Raw genomic sequence first — 19,895 nt, forward strand, 5'->3', positions numbered from 1 at the left:
GGGAGGAAGAGGCGTCTGGGGCGAGGGAAGGAAGGAAGGAAGAAGGAAGGAAGAGGGAAGGAAGGAGAGGGGAGGGCACGAGGGCGGGGCGAGGCGAAGGCGAGGCGGGCGAAACTGCAGCCGCCCGAGGACTGCGGGGATCCGAGCGCCGCCGCCGCCACCGTCGCCCGCCCCGGCCCGGCGCTTCCTCGGGGCTCCTGCGGCGTGCCCGGGCTCGGCTCCCGCGGGCTGGCATGTGGGCGCGCGCCCTGCCCCGCTGAGCACCGATCCCGTCCCCGGAGTCCCCGCCGCGCGCCCCGCTGCCCCGGAGGACCGAGCCGCCGAGCGAGCGCCCGAGCGAGCCAGCGACATGGGGCTCCAGCCCCTGGAGTTCAGCGACTGCTACCTGGACAGCCCGTGGTTCCGGGAGAGGATCCGCGCGCACGAAGCGGAGCTCGAGCGCACCAACAAGTTCATCAAAGAGCTCATCAAGGACGGCAAGAACCTCATCGCCGCCACCAAAAGTAAGCGGCGTTGGAGGGCGGGGGACACCCCGCCACCCCGACATACACACACACACACACACACACACACACACACACACACACACACACACACACACACAGTCCCCAGCCTGGGCCTGGAAGACGGGGAGCTGCTTTTCGGGGACATCCCTCTCCTCCAGCAGCCCTGGCCGGGTCCCATCCAGCAGCCCTGGCCGGGTCCCATTCCCGCCACGGCTCTCGCGTGCAGGCGGCTGTTGTGTGGTCATGGGGGGGGGGTCCTTTCCGTGGGACCGCGCTGACCCCTGGGCCCAGCCGGGCCCACGATGGACACCCCTCGCAGATCGACAGACGCAGCCGAGACGCTCAGCCCCGGGGTGAGCTGCTATTGCGCCCCTAGGCGGCTCCCACTCTCTCCCACCAGACATCCGTCCTACACGTTTTTTTTTCTTCTTTTTTTGTGACCTCTTGAATTCTTGGAGACCCTGCTGGGTGTGAAATTTTTTTTTGCAGATTTCCTTAAGCTCTGACTTTTTATGTCCTTCTCCCCCCGCCCCCCTCCGCCCACCCCAATCTAACTCTACATTGTCGACCCAAGTCCCTCACTGTGCCAAACCAGAAAAAAGTCCAACTGGTCTTGTGCTCCGTGCCTGCCTCCTTGTGCACATTCCTTCCTCTTCCTCCGTGCGGTGAGGAGGGTTCAAAGAGTGGGGTTGGAAAAGGGTCAGTGGACAGCGTGCTTGTCTTGGCTGGCCCTGGCGGGCACTGCCTGGTTGTTGCACCCCCCCCCCCCCCCCGCTGGGGTTTGAAGCTTTGGGCCCTTGAAGAGCGCAGGAGAAGTAAAGACTAGGAGAGAGGCAGGCTGAAAGTCGTGCCGAAACGCTTGCTGATGCTACTGCAACTGGGGAGTTCTCTCCAGCCCGGATCCAGCAGCCTGGCCACCCCCGGGTCACACAGACCTTTCCTAGGGGTTCCTGGGAGAGTCCCCCCCCCCTTTTCCCTCTGTTAAAAGAGCTGCTCGTGCAGCAGACAGACACCTGGGCTGTGTCCATCCTGCCGGGTCGGTGGCGGTTAAGTTCTCTCCAGTGCAGTGCTCAACATCCTTGGCAGTTTGTACCTGCGGCACGTGTTTATGGACAGCATCCCCGAGGAAACGCCCTGTCACCTCCCTCCGCCACCCCTTTAAGCATCCCGACCTGAACCAGTTGAGATATAATTTACTGGGGAGCATTGAGTGAGCCGTCCCTGTCATTTGCGAATCAAGTCACTCAACTTGTCCTGATGTTCTCCAGTGCCCCTTTGCTTTTGTGACCTCTTCGGGAATCCCTCTGTGATAAGTTTTGGCGGCTAGCTGTTCTAGGCCCTCGGTCTGGGGTCTGTGTGCTGGGTGGGGTGCACCCAGGAAGGAGTATGGGGCACAGCAGTGGGGTGAGAGCTCTTCCAGATCCTTTGCTTCTGGTTCACCAGCGTCGCTGGCTGGGGGACAGGCACCTTCTACTGGCTGTAGGATTTTCCTTTGGAGCTGGGGCCTTGAGGAGTGGGGCTGATTGCAAAACCAGTTTAGTCTCTGGTGGGAAGCTCTGTGCTTATCATCCGCTGGCCTGGGGGCGGTGCTTGTGATCCCAGCCGACACACTACCTCTGGGGGCTCCCCTGAAGGTGGAGCTTTCAAAGTGATCCAATTTGTCTTCTCATTGGAATCGTGAAGCATAACTGATAATCCTCAAGAGAGCAACCAGAAAGTGCCCTGTCTTGAGTTCTCTTCATGTGTTTTAAGTTCTTCCCCACAACCAGAACAGCCTAACTCGTGTTCTTTTGGCCAGTTGGGAAGATCCGGGCTTTCCCCTGCTCCTTGGCCCCTCAAGTTGGCCTGTAATTCCTAACAAAGATGAAGGGTGCTGGGTTTCAGTAAGGAAACCTGTGTTTAACTCTTCAGGGTTAGAGCCCGGCTTGGACAGGTCATGTGATTCTTGTGATCCATTTGCTTCTCCTGCTGTCTTTTTTTTTTTTTTTTTTTTTTTGCAGGCATGAGTAAGGATCCACAGCATTTGGAAATGGTGTGGTGAGATCATTAGGAACATGTTAGCTTAGGTCAGTGGCTCACTTAACCATTTGAGCCTTTCTTTGACACTGGAGTCCAGAGGGTCAAAAAAGGATGTTGGGGGAGGGTCTGTGGAGAGAAAGCATCCGGTTCGGTCATGTTGCTTTTATTTCCACATGTTTTACACTTCGTTTTGTAAAAAATGCCCTCTGTGCCTGTATTCAGGACTACATACTTAAATGATTTCTGTTATTTATTTACTTAAGAGAGAGAAAGAAAGGAGCAGACTGAGAGAGAATATGGGAGCACCAGGGTCTACTGGCACTGCAGATGACCTTCAGATGCATGTAGCACTTTGTGCGCCTGCCTTTTTGTGGGTCCTGGGGAACTGAACACAGAACTGTCAGCCTTTGCAAGCACATGCCCTGTCTGCTGAGACATCTCTCCAGCACCCCCCCCCCCATAATTTCTGTTTTTTCTTAAGAATGTTTTATTGATTTGAAAGCTGGCCGTGGTGGCACACGCTTTTAATCCCAGTGCTCGGGAGGCAGACGTAGGAGGATTGCTGTGAGTTCGAGGCCACCCTGAGACTACATAGTGAATTCCAGGTCAGCCTGGCTACAGTGAGACCCTACCTAGAAAAAAAAAAAAAATTATTAGAGAGAGAGAGAGAGAGAGAGAGGGAGAGAACAGGCATGCCAGTGCCTCCTCCCTCTGCAGAGGAACTCCAGATGCATGTGTCACTGTGCATCTGGCTTACTTGGGTACTGGGGAATTGAACCTGGGTCCTTTGGCTTTGCAGGTAAGCACCTTAACCGCTAAGCCATCTCTCCAGCCCTGATTTCTGTTTTAAATTGTCCTGTAGGATACTTCCTGCATGTACTAAATACCTGTTGGATTTATGTCATTTTGACGTTTTGAAGTGAACCTCCTGTCTCTCCACTTCTAAGATTAAACACATGAGCCACCACACCTGGCTTTTCTATAAATATATAAAGAAGTTGGAGGCCTGTAGGGCCTGAAGGCTTATTGCTGTCTATTATATAGCAGCCAGAAACTATTTAGTACCTGCAATTTGTTGAATATTGTGATGAGATAACCAAGAAGTAATGAGATAGAGTTCCTTGCCCTGGAGTTGAGTTTAGTTGAGTCTAAGCAGCATTTTGAACCCCTGTCTTCACTATGCTCAGTGTTGCCTTTGTTTCAAAGGCATGTGAAGACTGGGGTGTGGTGGCCCACTCTTGGAAGAGGATTGCAACTTCCAGGCCAGTCTGCTTACATTATGAGACTCTATCTTTTTTTATTTTAATTATTTACTTATTAGTGAGCGAGCTAGAGAGAGAGAGAGAGAGGGAGAGAATGAATGTGAACGAGAGTGACACTGCAGATGAACTCCTGACACGCATCTCACCTTGCGCATCTGGCTTATGTGGGTACTGGGGAATTGAACTTGGGGCCTTAGGCTTTGCAGGCAAGCACCTTAGCCGCTGAACCATCTCTCTCCAGCCTGTGAGACGATCTTAAACCTAAGGGGGCGATGGAGAGGGCAAGTGATAGTAAGTACCCCTCACTTTGGCAGAAACAAGCATTCCTGGAAGGTTAGAGAAGCTTTTCTGGAAGTTGGAATTCACTGGGTTTTATCTAGGGGACTGTAATTTGTCCGATCAGAGCCTGCAGTGTAGGGGAAGGGGTGACCAGTTTAGCTGGAATGGGGATTGCAAGAGCAGACTGACATGAAATGGGAGGTCAGCATCATCGCGGAGGGCTACATATAAAACAAGGTTGGGGCTGTCAACTCACCGGACACACCGGGGAACGTGGGTTTGAGGCACTGTGGACATTTTTGTGGATGGTGAGTTTGGACAGAGCCGTGGCGGTGGGGATGGGGTGGGGGTGGGGGTGACAGGGAGCTCCAGAGAGTTGAGATTTGTAGATCATCCACTCCCTTCAATGGACTCTTTGTTCAAATGGCTCTTTTACGTCTAGCTCTTGTCATTCCTTCCTTTTCCTAGAAAAAACCAGTGTCCTTTTTCAGTGCTATTTCAACTTGTAAGCCTTTCATGTAATGTCTGGCTTAAGTGTTTATAATTAACAGAAATACATTTGTAGCATATTCGGCAGAAACAGCAATGATACTCACATGCTCTTTAGACCTCTCACAGAGCATATTTTGTCTAGAATGGGAAAAAGGGGTCAACAGACACCCCTTGGTGTTATTAAGCATATATATGGTTGTATGTAATGTTCTTTAATGACTTACTTCCTTTCACTTAGGTGAACACGAAAAATATCTTTGCTTTCTTTGTCTACTGTTCAGGGAGATGTCCATTTTGTTTTGTTTATTTATTTTTCATTTTTCTAGGTAGGGTTTTACTGTAGACCATGCTGCCCTGAAACTCACTGTGGAGTCTCAGGGTGGCCTCCAACTCATGGTGATCCTGCTACCTCTGCCTCCCGAGTGCTGGGATTAACGGTGTGTGCCACCATGCCCGGCTTTTATTAAAATACTTATCTTTAAATATTTTATTTATTTATTTGGGAGAGAGAGAGAGAGAGAATGGGCACACCAGGGCCTCTAGCCACTGCAAACAAACTCTAGATATATGTGCCACCTTGTACATCTGGCTTACAGGGGTTCTGGGAAATTGAACTTGAGTCCTTACACTTCACAGGCAAGTGCCTTAACTACAAAGCCATCTCTCCAGGTCCCTCTTTTTATTTTTTATTTGGTATTTCACTCTACCTCAGGCTGACCTGGAATTCACTCTGTAGTCTCAGAGTGGCCTCAAACTCATGGCAATCCTGCTACTTCTGCCTCCCGAGTGCTGGGATTAAAGGCATGCGCCACCATGCCTGGTGAGATATACTTAAAAAAAAAAAAATTGAGCCAGGCCACAAATATTGAGACACATAGTGAATTCCAGATCAGCCTGGGCTAGAGTGAGACCCTACATTGATAAGTGTAACCTTGAAAAGCCAATGTATATTTGAGAGAGAAGGAACGGGTGCACCAGGGTCTCCTGGTGCTATAAACAAACTCCAATGTATGCGCCACTTTGTCTGGCTTTATGTGGGTACTGGGGACTTGAACCCAGCCTGTCAGTTTTTGCAAGCAAGCACCATTAGCCACTGGGTCACCTTTCAAGCCTCAGTGAGAGATTCTTTAGGGAAATTTCTTCAGTTGCTATTAAGTTATGTATGTGGAGACTTACTTGCAAGACTGGAAAGAATTTTGGTTGTCTGTAAACTTCTGCAAGATTGAATAAGATGAGGCTGGAGAGATGGCTTAGTAGTTAAGGTGTTTGCCTGTAAAGCCCAAGGACCCTGGTTTTATTCCCCAGGACCCACGTTAGCCAGACGCACAAGGGGGCACACCTGTCTGGAGTTCATTTGCAGTGGCTGGAGGTCCTGGTGCACCCATTCTTTCTCTCGCTCTCTCTATCTACCTTTCTCGCTCTGTCCTTTCATAAATAAATTAAATAAAAGAACAAAAAAATTTAAAAAAAAGATTGAATAAGGTGGCGTGAAAGGGTTGTGAAGACACAATTATTAAGGGGTTGTGTGGAACTCGCTGGTTCAGGAGACATTCGTTTTTCCCTTCCCCAATCCAGATTTTGTTCAGGTGCCCCCAGTCTCAGCTAGGTGATTCAGGGAGAAGATAATTGCGATCTAACTTGGTTCAATCTTCGCTCCTAGCACAAACACTTGAGAGAATGGAAAACACAGGGTCAGAGTTGAGACTCACATCCACTTTTGGGAAATCCATTTTCAGTGTGGTTAAGGTTTAAGATTGAAGATCCTAGGGCGTGGTATAGCTCATTTGGTAACACGCACAAAGCCTGGGGTTCAACCCCCAGCACTGCCTAAACTGGTCACAGTGGCACATGTCTGTAATTCCAGCCCTACAGAGGTGGCAGCAGCAGAATCACACGTTCAAGGTCATCTATTGAGTTCGAGGCTAGCCTGAGATAAGTGAAAAGAATAAGGATCCCAGTTCTGGCCAAGGAGACTGGAAATCTTAATATAGAGACTTGGGATAAAGGGTTTCTTTGGTCAGAAAGGATGCAAAAAAAGATGGTCTTCAGGCTTGTTTATTTATTTATGTTTTCTTTTTTTAAGGTAGGGTCTCGCTCTAGCCCAGGCTGACTTGGAATTCACTATGTAGTCTCAGGCTGGTCTTGAACTCATGGCGATCCTCCTACCTCTGCCTCCTGAGTGCTAAGATTAAAAGGCATGTGCCACCACACCTGGCTTGGCCTTCACGCTTGTATTGTTGGGTTTGTGCCTAGAATTTTCCATGCCAACTTGGACCATGAGTGGAGCCAGCCTGAGAGAGTAAGCTAAGTAATTACTCCTGTGTGCTTCATGCCCTGTGGAAGCCATGCATTGTTTTATGCGTTTGTGTGGAACCACATCTGGACATTTGTTAAATAATGTAAGAGAGTTTGAGTTGGGTTTCTGCTATTTAATGCCATAATTTTATTTATTTTATTTTTTCGAGGTAGACTCTTACTCTAGTCCAGGCTGACGTGGAATTCACTATGTAGTCTTAGGGTGGCCTTGAACTCACGGTGATCCTCCTACCTCTGCCTCCCAAGTGCTGGGATTAAAGGCGAGTGCCACCATGCCCAGCCTAATGCCCTAATTTTGATGGCATCGGTATTGTAAACTGTGTCCCTATGTATCCATTAAGTGGAAGTTAGAGCAATATAGAAAATAAAATATTTGGAAGTTAATTACAAATGTAATTTTTCCTCCCTGGAAAAGAGTGCAAAATATTTTTCTTAAAGAAATCATCATGGGAGCCGGGCGTGGTGGCGCACACCTTTATTCCCAGCACTTGGGAGGCAGAGGTAGGAGGATCGCTGTGAGTTCGAGGCCACCTTGAGACTACATACTTAGCTCCAGGTCATCTGGAGTCAGAGTGAGACCCTAGCTCGAAAAACAAAAATCAAAAAAGCAAATAAACAAACAAAAAAACCCCAAACAAGCAAAGAAATCATCATGGGCCCGCTGTGCTTGGCGCATTACCCCTGGGCAAGGGGTTTAGCCCTATGTGTTCACTTGGGATTTTACTACACAGCCTGGCTTCTTGTGGGGATGCAGGCTGGCTGGGAAAATAATTAAAATCAGGGATTGAGCTGGGGAGGAACCAGACTGGCTTGAAGTGCTTTTCTCTGCAGGTGGTTCTGGAATTCATCTAGAGTAAGTCTTCCCGGTCCCCGTCCCCCACTACTTGCTGGACAATGTTTACTTCCTGTCCAGTCAGTATTGGCAGCTCCTCTTTCTGAAAGTTTGTCCTCTGCCCTCCCATCTGCTGGGGTTTCTTCCCCTGCTCCCCCCTTTTTTAAAATTTTTTGGCGACAGGGCCTCCACATGTAGCCAAGGCTGGCCTCCATCTGATGAACCGCCTGCCTTAGCCTCCAGAGTGCTGGCATCACCCCCACACAGCACCCAACACGGCTCCTTACACTTTTTTTTTTCTTCAAGGTAGGGTCTCACTCTAGCCCAGGCTGACCTGGGATTCACTATGGAGTCTCAGGGTGGCCTCGAACTCACAAACTCATGGCAATCCTCCTACCCCTGCCTCCTGGTGCTGGGATTAAAGGCATGTGCCACTACCCCTGGCCTGTCTCCTTATACTTTTTTTCCAAGTTCATTCTGGGGGGAGTAGGAAGCATCATAGACTTTTGCAGAAGGCTGGTGACTAAAAGGAGTGCTTTTTTTTTTTTGTATTTAATCTTTTTTAAAAACTTTATTTTTTATAGTTTTATTTTAATTTATTTGCGAGAAAGAAGCAGAGAGAGAGAGAGACAGACAGACAAAGAAGGAGAGAGAGGGTGTGCCAGGGCCTCCAGCCACTGCAAACGAGCTCCTGATGCATGCGCCCCCTTGTGCATCTGGCTTACATGGGTCCTGGGGAATGGAACAGAGGTCCTTTGGCTTTGCAGCCAAGTGCCTTAACCGCTAAGCCATCTCTCCAGCCCTGTATGTAATCTTTAAAATAGTCTGAGAGAATATACCATGTAACCAAGTAAGAGTGTAGCCCATTAGGGTCCCTGTGGTCATCAGCCTTTAGTCACACTGGGCCCTGGGACAAGGTCCTTGGCTTTTCTGTGTCTGTCTTCATGCTTGTAAACCAGAGATTGCACCCCTGCCGTGCAAGGGGACGGGTTGGGCATGTGCATCACTTAGAACCCATGCTCAGTGCTGACAGTTGTGCGGCGTCCACTCCATGATAATGGTATGTTGTAAGTTGAGGCCTTTTGGCTGCTGTGGCTGGGTGTGGTGGCTCACACCTGGTCTCCCAGCATTCTAGAGCAGAGGTAGGAGGATTACCGTCACTTCAACAAAGTGGATTTTGGGGTACTTGGGCTAGAGTGACACTCTGCCTCAAGAAACCCAACACATACTCTTATCTCTTTTTGCTTGCAAATAAGTATCAACTTAAAAATTTTAAAATTCATTTATTTTTATTTTTTATCTGGGGCAGGGGGAATTAGCACGCCAGGGCCTCAGCCACAGAAATTGAATTCCAGACGCTTGCACCACCTAGTGGGCATGTATGACCTTGTGCTCGCTGCACTTTTGTGCGGCTGGTGTACGTGGGATTTAGAGAGTTGTCCAAGGGTCCTATTCTTCACAGGCAAGCACCTTAACTGCTAAGCCATCTAGGCAGCCCAGTAAAAAAATAATTTTTTTTTCTTGAGGTAGGGTGTCACTCTACCCCAGGCTGACCTAGAATCAATCTCAGGGTGGCCTTGAACTCATGGCTATCCTCCTACCTCTGCCTCCCTGGTACTGGGACTCAAGGCGTGCACCACCATAACCAGCTCAATAAAAACTTTTTTATAAAAGGGGAAGTAAGGGCTGGAGAGATGGCTTAGCGGTTAAGCGCTTGCCTGTGAAGCCTAAGGACCCCGGTTCGAGGCTCGGTTCCCCAGGTCCCACGTTAGCCAGATGCACAAGGGGGCTCATGCGTCTGGAGTTCGTTTGCAGAGGCTGGAAGCCCTGGCGCGCCCATTCTCTCTCTCTCCCTCTATCTGTCTTTCTCCCTGTGTCTGTCGCTCTCAAATAAATAAATAAATAAATAAATAAATAAATTAAAAAAAGGGGAAGTAAGTTGGAGAAATAGATGGTTTAGAAGTTAAGACACCTGCATGGAAAGCCTAATGACCCAGTCGATTCCCCAGCACCCTCATAAAGCCTGAAGCACAAGGTGGCTCATGCATCTGGAGTTCATTTGCAGTGGCTAGAGGCCCTGGGGGCCCATTTTCTCTCTCTTTCTCCCTCTACCTCTCTTTCTTTCTTTCTTTTTATAATTTTTTTTGTTGTTTATTTTTATTTATTTGAGAGTGACAGACACAGAGAGAAAGAGGCAGAGAGAGAGAGAGAGAGAGAGAGAGAATGGGGGTGCCAGGGCCTCCAGCCACTGCGAACGAATTCCAGACACGTGTGCCCCCTTGTGCATCTGGCCAACATGAGTCTTGGGGAATCGAGCCTTGAACCGGGATCCTTAGGCTTCACAGGCAAGCGCTTAACCGCTAAGCCCTCCACCTCTCTTTCTGCTTGCAAACAAATAAATACTAGAGAGAACTCAAGCCAGGTGTGGTGGTGCACACCCTTAATTGCAGCACTTGGGAGGCAGACGTAGGAGATTTGCCATGAGTTTGAGGCCAGCCTGAGACTACATAGTGAATTCCCGGTCAGCCTGGGCCAGAGTGCGACCCTACCTCGAAAACAAACAAACAAAAACAACCCAACCAACCAACAACACAAAAAGGCTGTTTTGGTCTACAAATCAGTTGTGTTAAACCTTTCAGTGTGTCAAACACTGAGAAGATCAGTCTTTTTGAAACTGAAAGTTTTTCTATTTTCATTTATTTATGAGAGAGAAAGAGAGAGAGCGAGGGAGGGAGGGAATATGGACACAACAAGGCTTCTTGCCACTGCAGCTGAACTCTAGACTTCTGTGCAACTTTGCATCTCTAACTTGACATGAAGAATTGAACTCAGGCTGGCAGGCTTCTCAAGTAGCGCCTTCAAGCCCCGAGCCATCTCCTCAGCCCACAAAAAAATTCTTATTTTTATTTTTGCTTATTTATTTGAGGGAGGGGGGAGAGAAAGCCAGATGCAGTGGCACACACTTTTGATACCAGTACTCTGGAGGCACAGGTAGGAGGACTGCTGAGAGTTCAAGTCCACCCTGAGATTACATGGTGAATTCCAGGTCAGCCTGGGCTAGAGCAAGACCCTACCTCAAAAAACAAATGAGAGAGAGAGAGAATGGGCACGCCACAGCCTTCAGCTACCGTAGATGAACTCTAGATGCATGTGCCACCTTGTGCTTCTGGCTCATGTGGGTCCTGGAGAATCGAACCAGGGTCCCTTGGCTTTTTAGGCAAGTGCCTTTACTGCTAAGCCATCTCTCCAGCCCCAAAGAGCCAGATTTTGACAGTACTGGAAAGTCTTGAACATAAGTAATTCTTAGGGAAGTGTTTTCCCAGATTTATTTCCAATGCTGTGATTTGCAGGTGAGGTATATCATGCCGCAGAAGCTGTTGGAGGGCTGGAGAGGTGGCTTAGCAGTTAAGGTGCCTGCCTCTGAAGCCCGAGGACCCCTGGTTCAATTCCCCAGTATCTACGTAAGCCAGATGCACGAGGTGATATATGTGTCTGGAGTTTGTTTGTGATGGCTGGAGGCCCTGGTGTGCCCATCTCTACATATGCCTCTTTCCCTCTCTCACAAATAAATATAAAATCTATAAAAAATATATATACATACACACATATATAAAATATATATATATTGGTTTTTTGAAGTAGGGTCTAAACTTTAGCTCAGGCTGACGTGGAATTCTTTATGTCGTCTCAGGGTGGCCTCGAACTCACGGTGATCCTCCTATCTCTGCCTCCCGAGTGCTGGGATTAAAGGCGTGCGCCACCATGCCTGGCTATAAAAAATATTTTTATAAAAACTGTTGGCAGTCTAGCATGCCTTCTCTAGCTGTGCATGAAGCAGTCATCAACAAACAGTCCCTTCTTCAGGTGATGAGGAAGAGCTAACTCTGCTCTAGGTGCTGAGGTGGATGGTGGTGATACCAGTGACTGGAGCCTTCAGACGCTCAAACAGCCCAGGATGCCCTTGAGCTCGTGACATCTGCATGTAACATGCTGGAAACTCAAACAACTTAATGGGCAGGACTTATCTTTGCTATGGTTAATTTACGACCAGTGAAAGAAGACAGCCAGAGACATCTTGTAACAGGGATTTTCTTGAGAGCTGTTAGGTAATCCTGTGCACAGAGGGATCCACTGTTCCCTGGGCAGGTTCCCAAAGAAAACTTTTGGAATTTTGTGACTACAGTGACTGTTTATAATCTGCCATGTGTAGGTATGTATTCCAGTGCTACACACACACACACACACACAGGGGGGGGGGAAGAGAAAGAGAAAGAGAAAGAGGGTGGGCTGGCTCATTGAAAGCAACAACAGTTATAGAAAGCATTGCAGAGTGAGCTAGGGTATTGTAAATCATGCCTTGAGTGACTCCTGAGTGACCTGTAGTGGCAGTGTATAGATAAACTTTATATCTGACCAATTAAGTTAGGACAGTGGTACCTTTTGTAACTCCTGTGAAGTCTACTGTTAAAAATAGAACTGAAGACATTATCTTTTGGCATTCAGTGTTTTCTAACTTTGTCTTTGTACATGATGTCATATCTTAATTTTTAAAAGTGTTCTTTTAAAAAATTTGTACTCTACCGGGCGTGGTTACGCACGTCTTTAATCCCAGAATTTGAGAGGCAGAGGTAGGAGGATTCCTGTGAGTGTGAGGCCACCCTGAGACTACATAGTGAGTTCCAGGTCAGCCTGGGCTAGAGTGAAACCCTACTTCGAAAAAAAAATTATCCTAAGAGGTTATTAATAAGTCATATGGAAGCCTACTTTTTTGGGCAACGGTGAACCCAGAAGCCATAGATTGTTACTTAGAAATTTTCAATGTCAGGGATGAGATACCTTACAGTGAGTTGTTGGCCAGGGAGGTCCCTGATGCTCCCAAAACATTATAGGCCATTGGTAAGGCTCTTGGTTTCCCACTAGGAATAGATGGTAAGACCCTATTGCTGAGGATGCCATATGCTTGGGCTGCAAGGCCACTGAGAAATCCTGCTGGAGCTGAGCTGCAAACCTCTTCCATGTAGACCAGCTGACAGAAAGCTGGAAAAAGCCACACTGCATGCAACCCTATAGGAGATAGAGAAGTTATCAGTGGAGATAAACAACAGTGGATACTGCAAGACTTAAGTTTGGCCAGCTAGGCCAAATGAGCCAATGGGTGCAATAGTGGCATGTCTGTTATGGGGAAAACCAACCGCTTTTCAACTGGAGTAGAGGCCAATTCCATGGGAGGGAATACATGCCTGATACTGAAGAGCTATGACAGGGTAAGTTAAGAGCCCTAGAGGTGTAATGTCTGCTGGTAACTGGCTAAATGCATGCACTATGCTCACCAAAAATGCTCAGTAAGCACTTCTCTTAATGTTCATACCCATATATTAATGCCACTCTTACTTTTGGTTAGACAGACACACTTCTCTTTTTGGATGGTGGTGACCTCTGGGATGACTCAGAAGGCATCATGGTGCTGAGAAGAAGTGACAGAGGAGTGCTCAACACTGAAATATTTCTATCATACCTTCCAAGGCTCAGGGTCCATTGCGGAAGAGGTGGTGGAAAGAATGTAAGAGCCAAAGGAAGGGTAGGACTCCTTATAGTGTGTTTCTCCTGACACGAGATGGCCTGGATATCCATGACCTCATAGTGTCTGACAGTACCTACATAAGACCATCATAACAGGAAGAAAACATGATGACATCAAAATAAAAGAGAGGCTGACTGAGAGGGGGAGGGGATATGATGGAGAGTGGAGCTGTGAAGGGGAAAGTGGAGGGGGTAGGAAGTATCATGGTTTGTTTATAATTATGTGTTTGGATCTTTTGCTTTTTTCTTTTTTGATTTTTCGAGGTGAAGTTTCATTCTAGCTCAGGCTGTCCTGGAATTCAGTGTGTAGTATCACGGTGGCCTTGAACTCATGGTAATCCTTCTCCCTCTGCTTCTGAAGTACTGGGATTAAAGGCTTGCGCTCCGTACCCAGCTGTGTAATTATGGAAGTTGTCAATAATAAGAAAATGAAAAAATTGTATTTATTTGAAACAGAGACAGAGAGAGAGAGAGGGAGGGAGGGAGGGAGAAGGAGGGAGAGAGAGAATATATGGGCATGCCAGGGCATCCTGCCACACACTAAATGAACTCCAGATGCATGTGCCACTTTGAGTATCCGCCTTCATGTATATGCTATGGAATCAAACCTGGGCGATTAAGATTTACACTTTAAAAATTTTATTTTTATTAATTCATTTGAGAGAGAATGAGTACTCCCTAGGGAGGCTGAGGTAGGAGGCTCACTGAGTTAAGGCCAGCTTGGGGCTAGAGAGTAAGTTCCAGGTCAGCCTGGACTAGAGTGAGACCATGACTCAAGTAAAACAAAAAACCAAAAAAGTACACTTCAGAGACAAGCGGGCAGTTGCAAGCTACAAATGAAAGATATTTGTTATTTAAGATAAATATGTATGGTAGGGGTGTGGGGATTTGGGTCAGTGGTTAAAGGCACTTGCTTGCAAAACCTGCTGGCCCAGGTTCAGTTTCCTAGCTATCTACATAAAGCCAAATGGAAATTGGTTTGCACAGGCAAGAGACTCGGGCTTGCCTATACAAATATATGCTTGTGCACATGTAAATACCTGAAAAAATTTAAAAATGTAAATAAACATTCTTAGCTAACTTTAGTTAAATATGGCTATATGCTTTCAGCAGGGCCATTATATATGTCAGACCTACTCCTTGGAATGTTAATAGATTATGAAACTATTTAGAGAGATTAAGTGAATGTCCAAATGACACAACTTGGTGGAGTTGGAATGTGAATCTGGGTTTGTCTGACTCCCCTAACCCTTAATCACAATAATAGGCAGTCTCTGTCAAAGGGTGTGACTGCGGTCTTCTGCTGGGGACATTGGCATGATAAACTTTGGTTATCTGGAAGGTGGTGTGTACATGTGATGATCTAGTGAGGAGATTATTTTTATTCATTTAGGCCAGTAATCATGTTTTCTAACTAGAATTTTAAGGCTTTTTGGGGTCCTCGAGATAATATTGTTTAAGCACATGGTTAATTTATAGAGTAGATGTTCATAAATGATGCTGGTTTAAGATCCATTATAATGAAGCTGGGCGTGGTGAAGCAATCCTAATACTGGAGGCAGAGGTAGGAGGAGCACTGTGAGTTCCAGACTTGCCTAAGACTACCTAGCGAATTCCAGGTCATCCTGGGCTACAGGGGACTTTATCTTGAAAAACCTAAATAAATAAATAAATAAATAAATAACTCCATTGTGATGCACAAACCTCCACTCACAAGAATACCATATTTTCCTCTTATCTCTGTCTCCACCTCTCTCCTTTTTTTCCTCCTCTTTTCTCACCTTACCTTTTAGTAAATTTCTGTTGTTGTTGTTTTTGTTTTTTGAGGTAGGGTTTTGCTCTAGCCCAGGCTGACCCAGAATTTGCTATATAGTCTCAGGCTGGCCTTGAACTCGCTGTGATCTTCCTACCTCTGCCTCCTGATTGCTGGTACTAAAGGCCTGCATTATAATTTTAGTCCTATGTATTTCTTTTCTTTTTTAATACTTTTATTTATTTATTGAGAGAGACAGAGAGAGAATAGTCATGCCAGGGCCTACAACCACTGCAAATGAATGCCAGATGCATACGCCACTTTGTAAATCTGGCTTATGTGGGTCCTGGGGAATTGAACCTGGGTCCTTTGGGGTTTGCAGGCAAGTGCTTAACTGCTAAGCCATCTCCCAAGCTCTATTTTTTCTTTTCTTATCTGTGCCTTTGATAGCATACTCAATAAATCATTGCCAAATCTAATGCCATGAATTGTCTCCCATTTTCTTCTAAGAATTGTATCATTTTAGCTTTTACATTTCAGTCCATGACCCACTATGTATTTTTTTTAACTTTTTCTTTTATTTATTTGATAGACAGAAAGGGGCAGAGAGAAAGAGAAAGGGAGAGAATGGGCGTGCCTGGGCCTCCAGCCATTGCAAAGGCTCTCCAGACACATGCACTCCTTGTGCATCTGGCTTACGTGGGTCCTGGAGAATCGAACTGGGATCCTTTGGCTTTACAGGCAAACACCTTAACCGCTAAGCCATCTCTCCAGCCCTAGTCCCATGTATTTTTTTTAAAACTAGAGATATAGCTCAGTGGCCAAATGCTTGCCAAGAATGAGTGAGACCCTGGTTTTGATCCTAAGCACTGGGGGAAAATGTTGATCGTATTTTAGAAATACAAGCACACAGAGAGGCTTATGGTCAGTATCCATGTACATGTTCTGCAGCTTAAGAAATAAAGGCTTGTTTGTTTCTCCCTTGCTTCCCAAGGTCCATCTCAAGCCTTGTGTTTATTGTTCCTGGACATTTGTGGATGTGTGCGGCACTCAATAGCATGTAGCGTGTTTTGCATGTACTAGCTTCATGTGATGTCCCACCAGCACCCCACATTCTATCTGTGAGATTCAGACTTAGGATTTATGTAGCTGTGCCATTTCTTTCATTCACCCATCTTGCAACGAGTGGCATTCAAAGAGTTTTTTGTTTTGAGGTAGGGTCTTGCTTGATCTGGAATCCACTGTGTAGTCTCAGGGTGGCTGTGGACTCACAGCAATCCTCCTACCTCTGCCTCCTAAGTGCTGGGATGAAAGTGTGCACCAGCACGCCCAACTCTTTTCAAAAATATTTAATTAATTTATTTATTTGAGAGAGAGAGACAGAGAGAGAGAGAGAGAGAGAGAGAGAGAGAGAGAGAGAGAGGGAGAGAGAATGGGCATACCAGGGTCTACAGCTACTGCCAACAAACTCCAGACACATGTGCCACCTTGTGTATCTGGCTTTACATGGGTACTGGGGAATTTAACCTGGTTCCTCTGGCTTTGCTGACAAGTACTCTAAGTGCTAAGCCATCAGTCCAGCCCCAAAGAGTCCTATGGATGCTCTTTGTACCTTCTATCCGAGCCTTGCTTTTTTTTTTTTGGTCTGTTTTATTTTTTCTTTTGAGGTAGGGTTTTGCCCCAGCCCAGGCTGACCTGGAATTCACTGTGTAGTCTCAGTGCGGCCTTGAACTCGTGATCTTCCTACCTCTGCCTTCCGAGTGCTGGGATTATAGCTTGCGCCACCATGCCCGGCCCTAACCTTTACTTTTGAGTGGTGCTGAGGATGGAACCAGAGCCTCGCAAGCACTCCATCACTGAGCCGAACTTCCGGCCCATGCTTTTATTTTGAGGGTGAAACCATGATACATTGAGAGGCTATTCATTACAGAAACCTTATTATAATTGATCTCATGAACTTCAAACTACGTCCTTTGAAAAGGATCTGCACTTGATGAACGCATGAATCTCTTAAGATTTAGAAGCCCTAAGGATGAAATGTACGGCCTTATGCATTCCACATTAGCATTGTTGCATTAAAATACAAGGCCAAGATGCACAAGGTGGCACATGAGTCTGGAGTTCATTTGTGATGGCTAGAGGCCTTGTAGTACCCACTTTCTCAATCTCTTTCTCTCTCTCTCTTCTGCCTCTTTCTCATATAAATAAATAAAAAATGTATATAAAAAGAAAAAAATACCTAGCTAGCCCTGAATTTAAAAAAAAATTTATTTATGTGAGAGAGAGGCACAGAGATAGAGAATGAGAGAGACTGAATACACCAGGGTTTATGTGGGTACAGGGGAATCAAACTTGGATCTTTAGGCTTTGCAGGCAAGCACCTTAACTACTAAGCCATCTTTCTAGTCCTCATGAATTTTGATATATTGTGTTAATCAGGCCAATATGTATCATCAGAGAAAGTCATATGTGTACATTTCATAAGAAATTCTGGTTTGAATAAAAAAATCTTGGGCTGGAGCTGGGTGTGGTGGCGCACGCCTTTAATCCCAGCACTCGGGAGGTAGAGGTAGGAGGATTGCCGTGAGTTCGAGGCCACCCTGAGACTACAGAGTTAATTCCAGGTCAGCCTGGACCAGAGTGAGACCCTACCTCGAAAAACAAAAAAAAAAAAAAAAAAAAAAAATCTTGGGCTGGAGAGATGGCTCAGTGGTTAAGGCACTTGGCCTCGAAGCCTAAGGACCCAGGTTTGATTCCCCAGTACCCATGTAAAGCTAGCTGCATAATGGTGCGTGTGTCTGGAGTTGGTTTGCAGTGGCTGGAGGCTGTGGCCTGCCCATTCACTCTTTCTTGTCTCTATCTCTATCTGGTTACAAATACATAAGAAAAATTATTCAGAAAAATCTTTAGGGCTGGAGAGATGGCTTAGTTAGATGGTTAAGGCACTTGCCTGTGAAGCCCAGGGACCCAGGTTTGACTCCCAGAACCCACATAAGCTAGCCTTACAAGGTCTCACATGCACACAAGGTGGCATATGTGTCTGGAGTTAGATTTTCATAAAATAATTTTTTTTTTCCTTGAGGTAGGGTCTCACTGTAGCCCAGGCTGACCTGGAATTCACTTTGTAGTCTTAGGGTAGCCTCGAACTCATAGTGACCCTCCTACCTCTGCCTCCCAAGTGCTGGGATTAGAGGCGTGCACCACCACGCCCGGCAAAAGAACTCCTCACAGTGCTTTTTGCTTTGCTGAGATGGGCCTTCCAGTGTTGGACTGTGTTCGTAAGGTGCTTGCAGAACCTCGGTGGGTGTGAGCTGGTTAGTTGGGAGGAGCACGGATTTGGGGTCGGCTTGCAGAGGCTGCGGGAGCCGGGGCCTGCTTCACTTGGCTGCCCCAGGGCAGAAGCGATGTTGTCCTACACTTGCCGGGGCGGAGCGGGGGTGTCAGTGCAGAGGAGGGTGCAGAAACCCCTGAAGCTCCCTTCCCAGGGCAGGATCACATCCGGGCCAACCGCCTCTCCACTCTGCCAGGCCAGGCTCCCTGGTCTAACTGGAATTTCTTCCCGGTGTCTCCCAAGGAACATGTTAATCTGGTGCCACGTAATACTTCCTTGGCGAGTAGTGATGTCTCCTCACTTGTTGACTTGCTCACCCAGGGGCGCCTCTGCCCTTGGGTGCAGCAGCTGGTGAGGCCTGGGGCTGGAGGAACTCGATTTACCAGGGCAGAGCAGGGTGTCACCTCAGGTCTTAATGGTTTCTAAGCCGTTGAGTGAAGAGCTTTTTTTCTGTGACTAAGGTTGGTATCACCACTTACTGGTTCTGTGACCTTGGGCAAGTTACTTCAGTCCGAGGATTCTTTAATTAGTAAAAAATGACCTCATTGGGCCCTTTTAAACTTATTTATTTATTTTTTGAGGTAGAGGGTCTCACTCTAGCCAAGGCTGACCTGGAATTCACTATGGAGTCTCAGGCTGGCCTCAAACTCATAGTGATCCTCCTACCTCTGCCTCCCAAGTGCTGGGATTAAAGGAGTATGCTTATTTTATTGTTTGGCTTTTCAAGGTAGGGGTCTCACTCTAGTCCAGGCTGATCTGGAATTTACTGTGTAGTCTCAGGCTGGCCTCGAACTCACTGCGATCCTCCTACCTCTGCCTCCCGAGTGCTGGGATTAAAGGCGTGCGCCACCATGCCCGGCTCTCTGTGCTTATTTTTAATTTTTAAAGAGATGCAGTCTCTTTTAGGCCGTACTTCAAACTTCTGGGCTCAAGCATCCCTCCGCTTTTCTCTTGAGTACCTGGACTATACAGGCAGGACCACCCACCCCTGCCACGTGGCAGGATTTTGCACTTGCATTAGGCATTAAGTGATCTGCTCTGTCCCGGCGTCCTTTGTTGAATTTGAGCAGACTCATGACGGTGGAAATGGTCTTTAGACACAGAATTTTTTTTTTGTTTTTTTTCTTTCAAGCCAATAATATTTTGAAGCCTGGAACTGAACATAGACCTCTCATTGTTTAGAGACACTATCTGCAAGGGTGTGTGTGGAGATCCAGTGGGTTACTGAAGGTTGTAGATGGAAAGTTTGGAGGGCAGAGCCCAAAGTGCCTGGGATTGGGGGTGTCATTGACATGCCGCTTTATCTGAGAATTGGGCCGAGAGAATTCTGTCATTCTGAAAGGCAGGTTGTGTTTATTTTGTGAAATTCAGATCATGGTATTTGAAAGTCAGCACTATTCATTTGTGACCAAAGGCAAGTTCTTTAGCCCCCCCTTTTTTTTTTGCCTTGTTTTCTTTACTGTAATTTGTGCATAGTTCGCAAGTTGAACTCATTCAATCCTAGCACTATCTTAATGAGTTTTAA

At 46.9% G+C, this 19,895-nt stretch overlaps 1 protein-coding gene across 1 annotated transcript in view; it reads left to right on the forward strand.

Moving 5' to 3' along the window:
- Window positions 1-292: 292 nt before the first annotated feature.
- Window positions 293-19,895, forward strand: part of Arhgap10 (Rho GTPase activating protein 10) — a 316,109-nt gene continuing 296,506 nt past the window's right edge. Inside the window, exon 1 of the mRNA XM_045131477.1 lies at window positions 293-503. Coding sequence (XP_044987412.1) covers window positions 350-503 — 154 coding nt within the window. The 5' untranslated portion in view covers window positions 293-349. The remainder of the gene's footprint in view (window positions 504-19,895) is intronic.

The sequence above is a fragment of the Jaculus jaculus genome, chromosome 12 (assembly GCF_020740685.1).
Source record: "Jaculus jaculus isolate mJacJac1 chromosome 12, mJacJac1.mat.Y.cur, whole genome shotgun sequence".
In the NCBI taxonomy this organism is placed as follows: Eukaryota; Metazoa; Chordata; class Mammalia; order Rodentia; family Dipodidae; genus Jaculus; species Jaculus jaculus.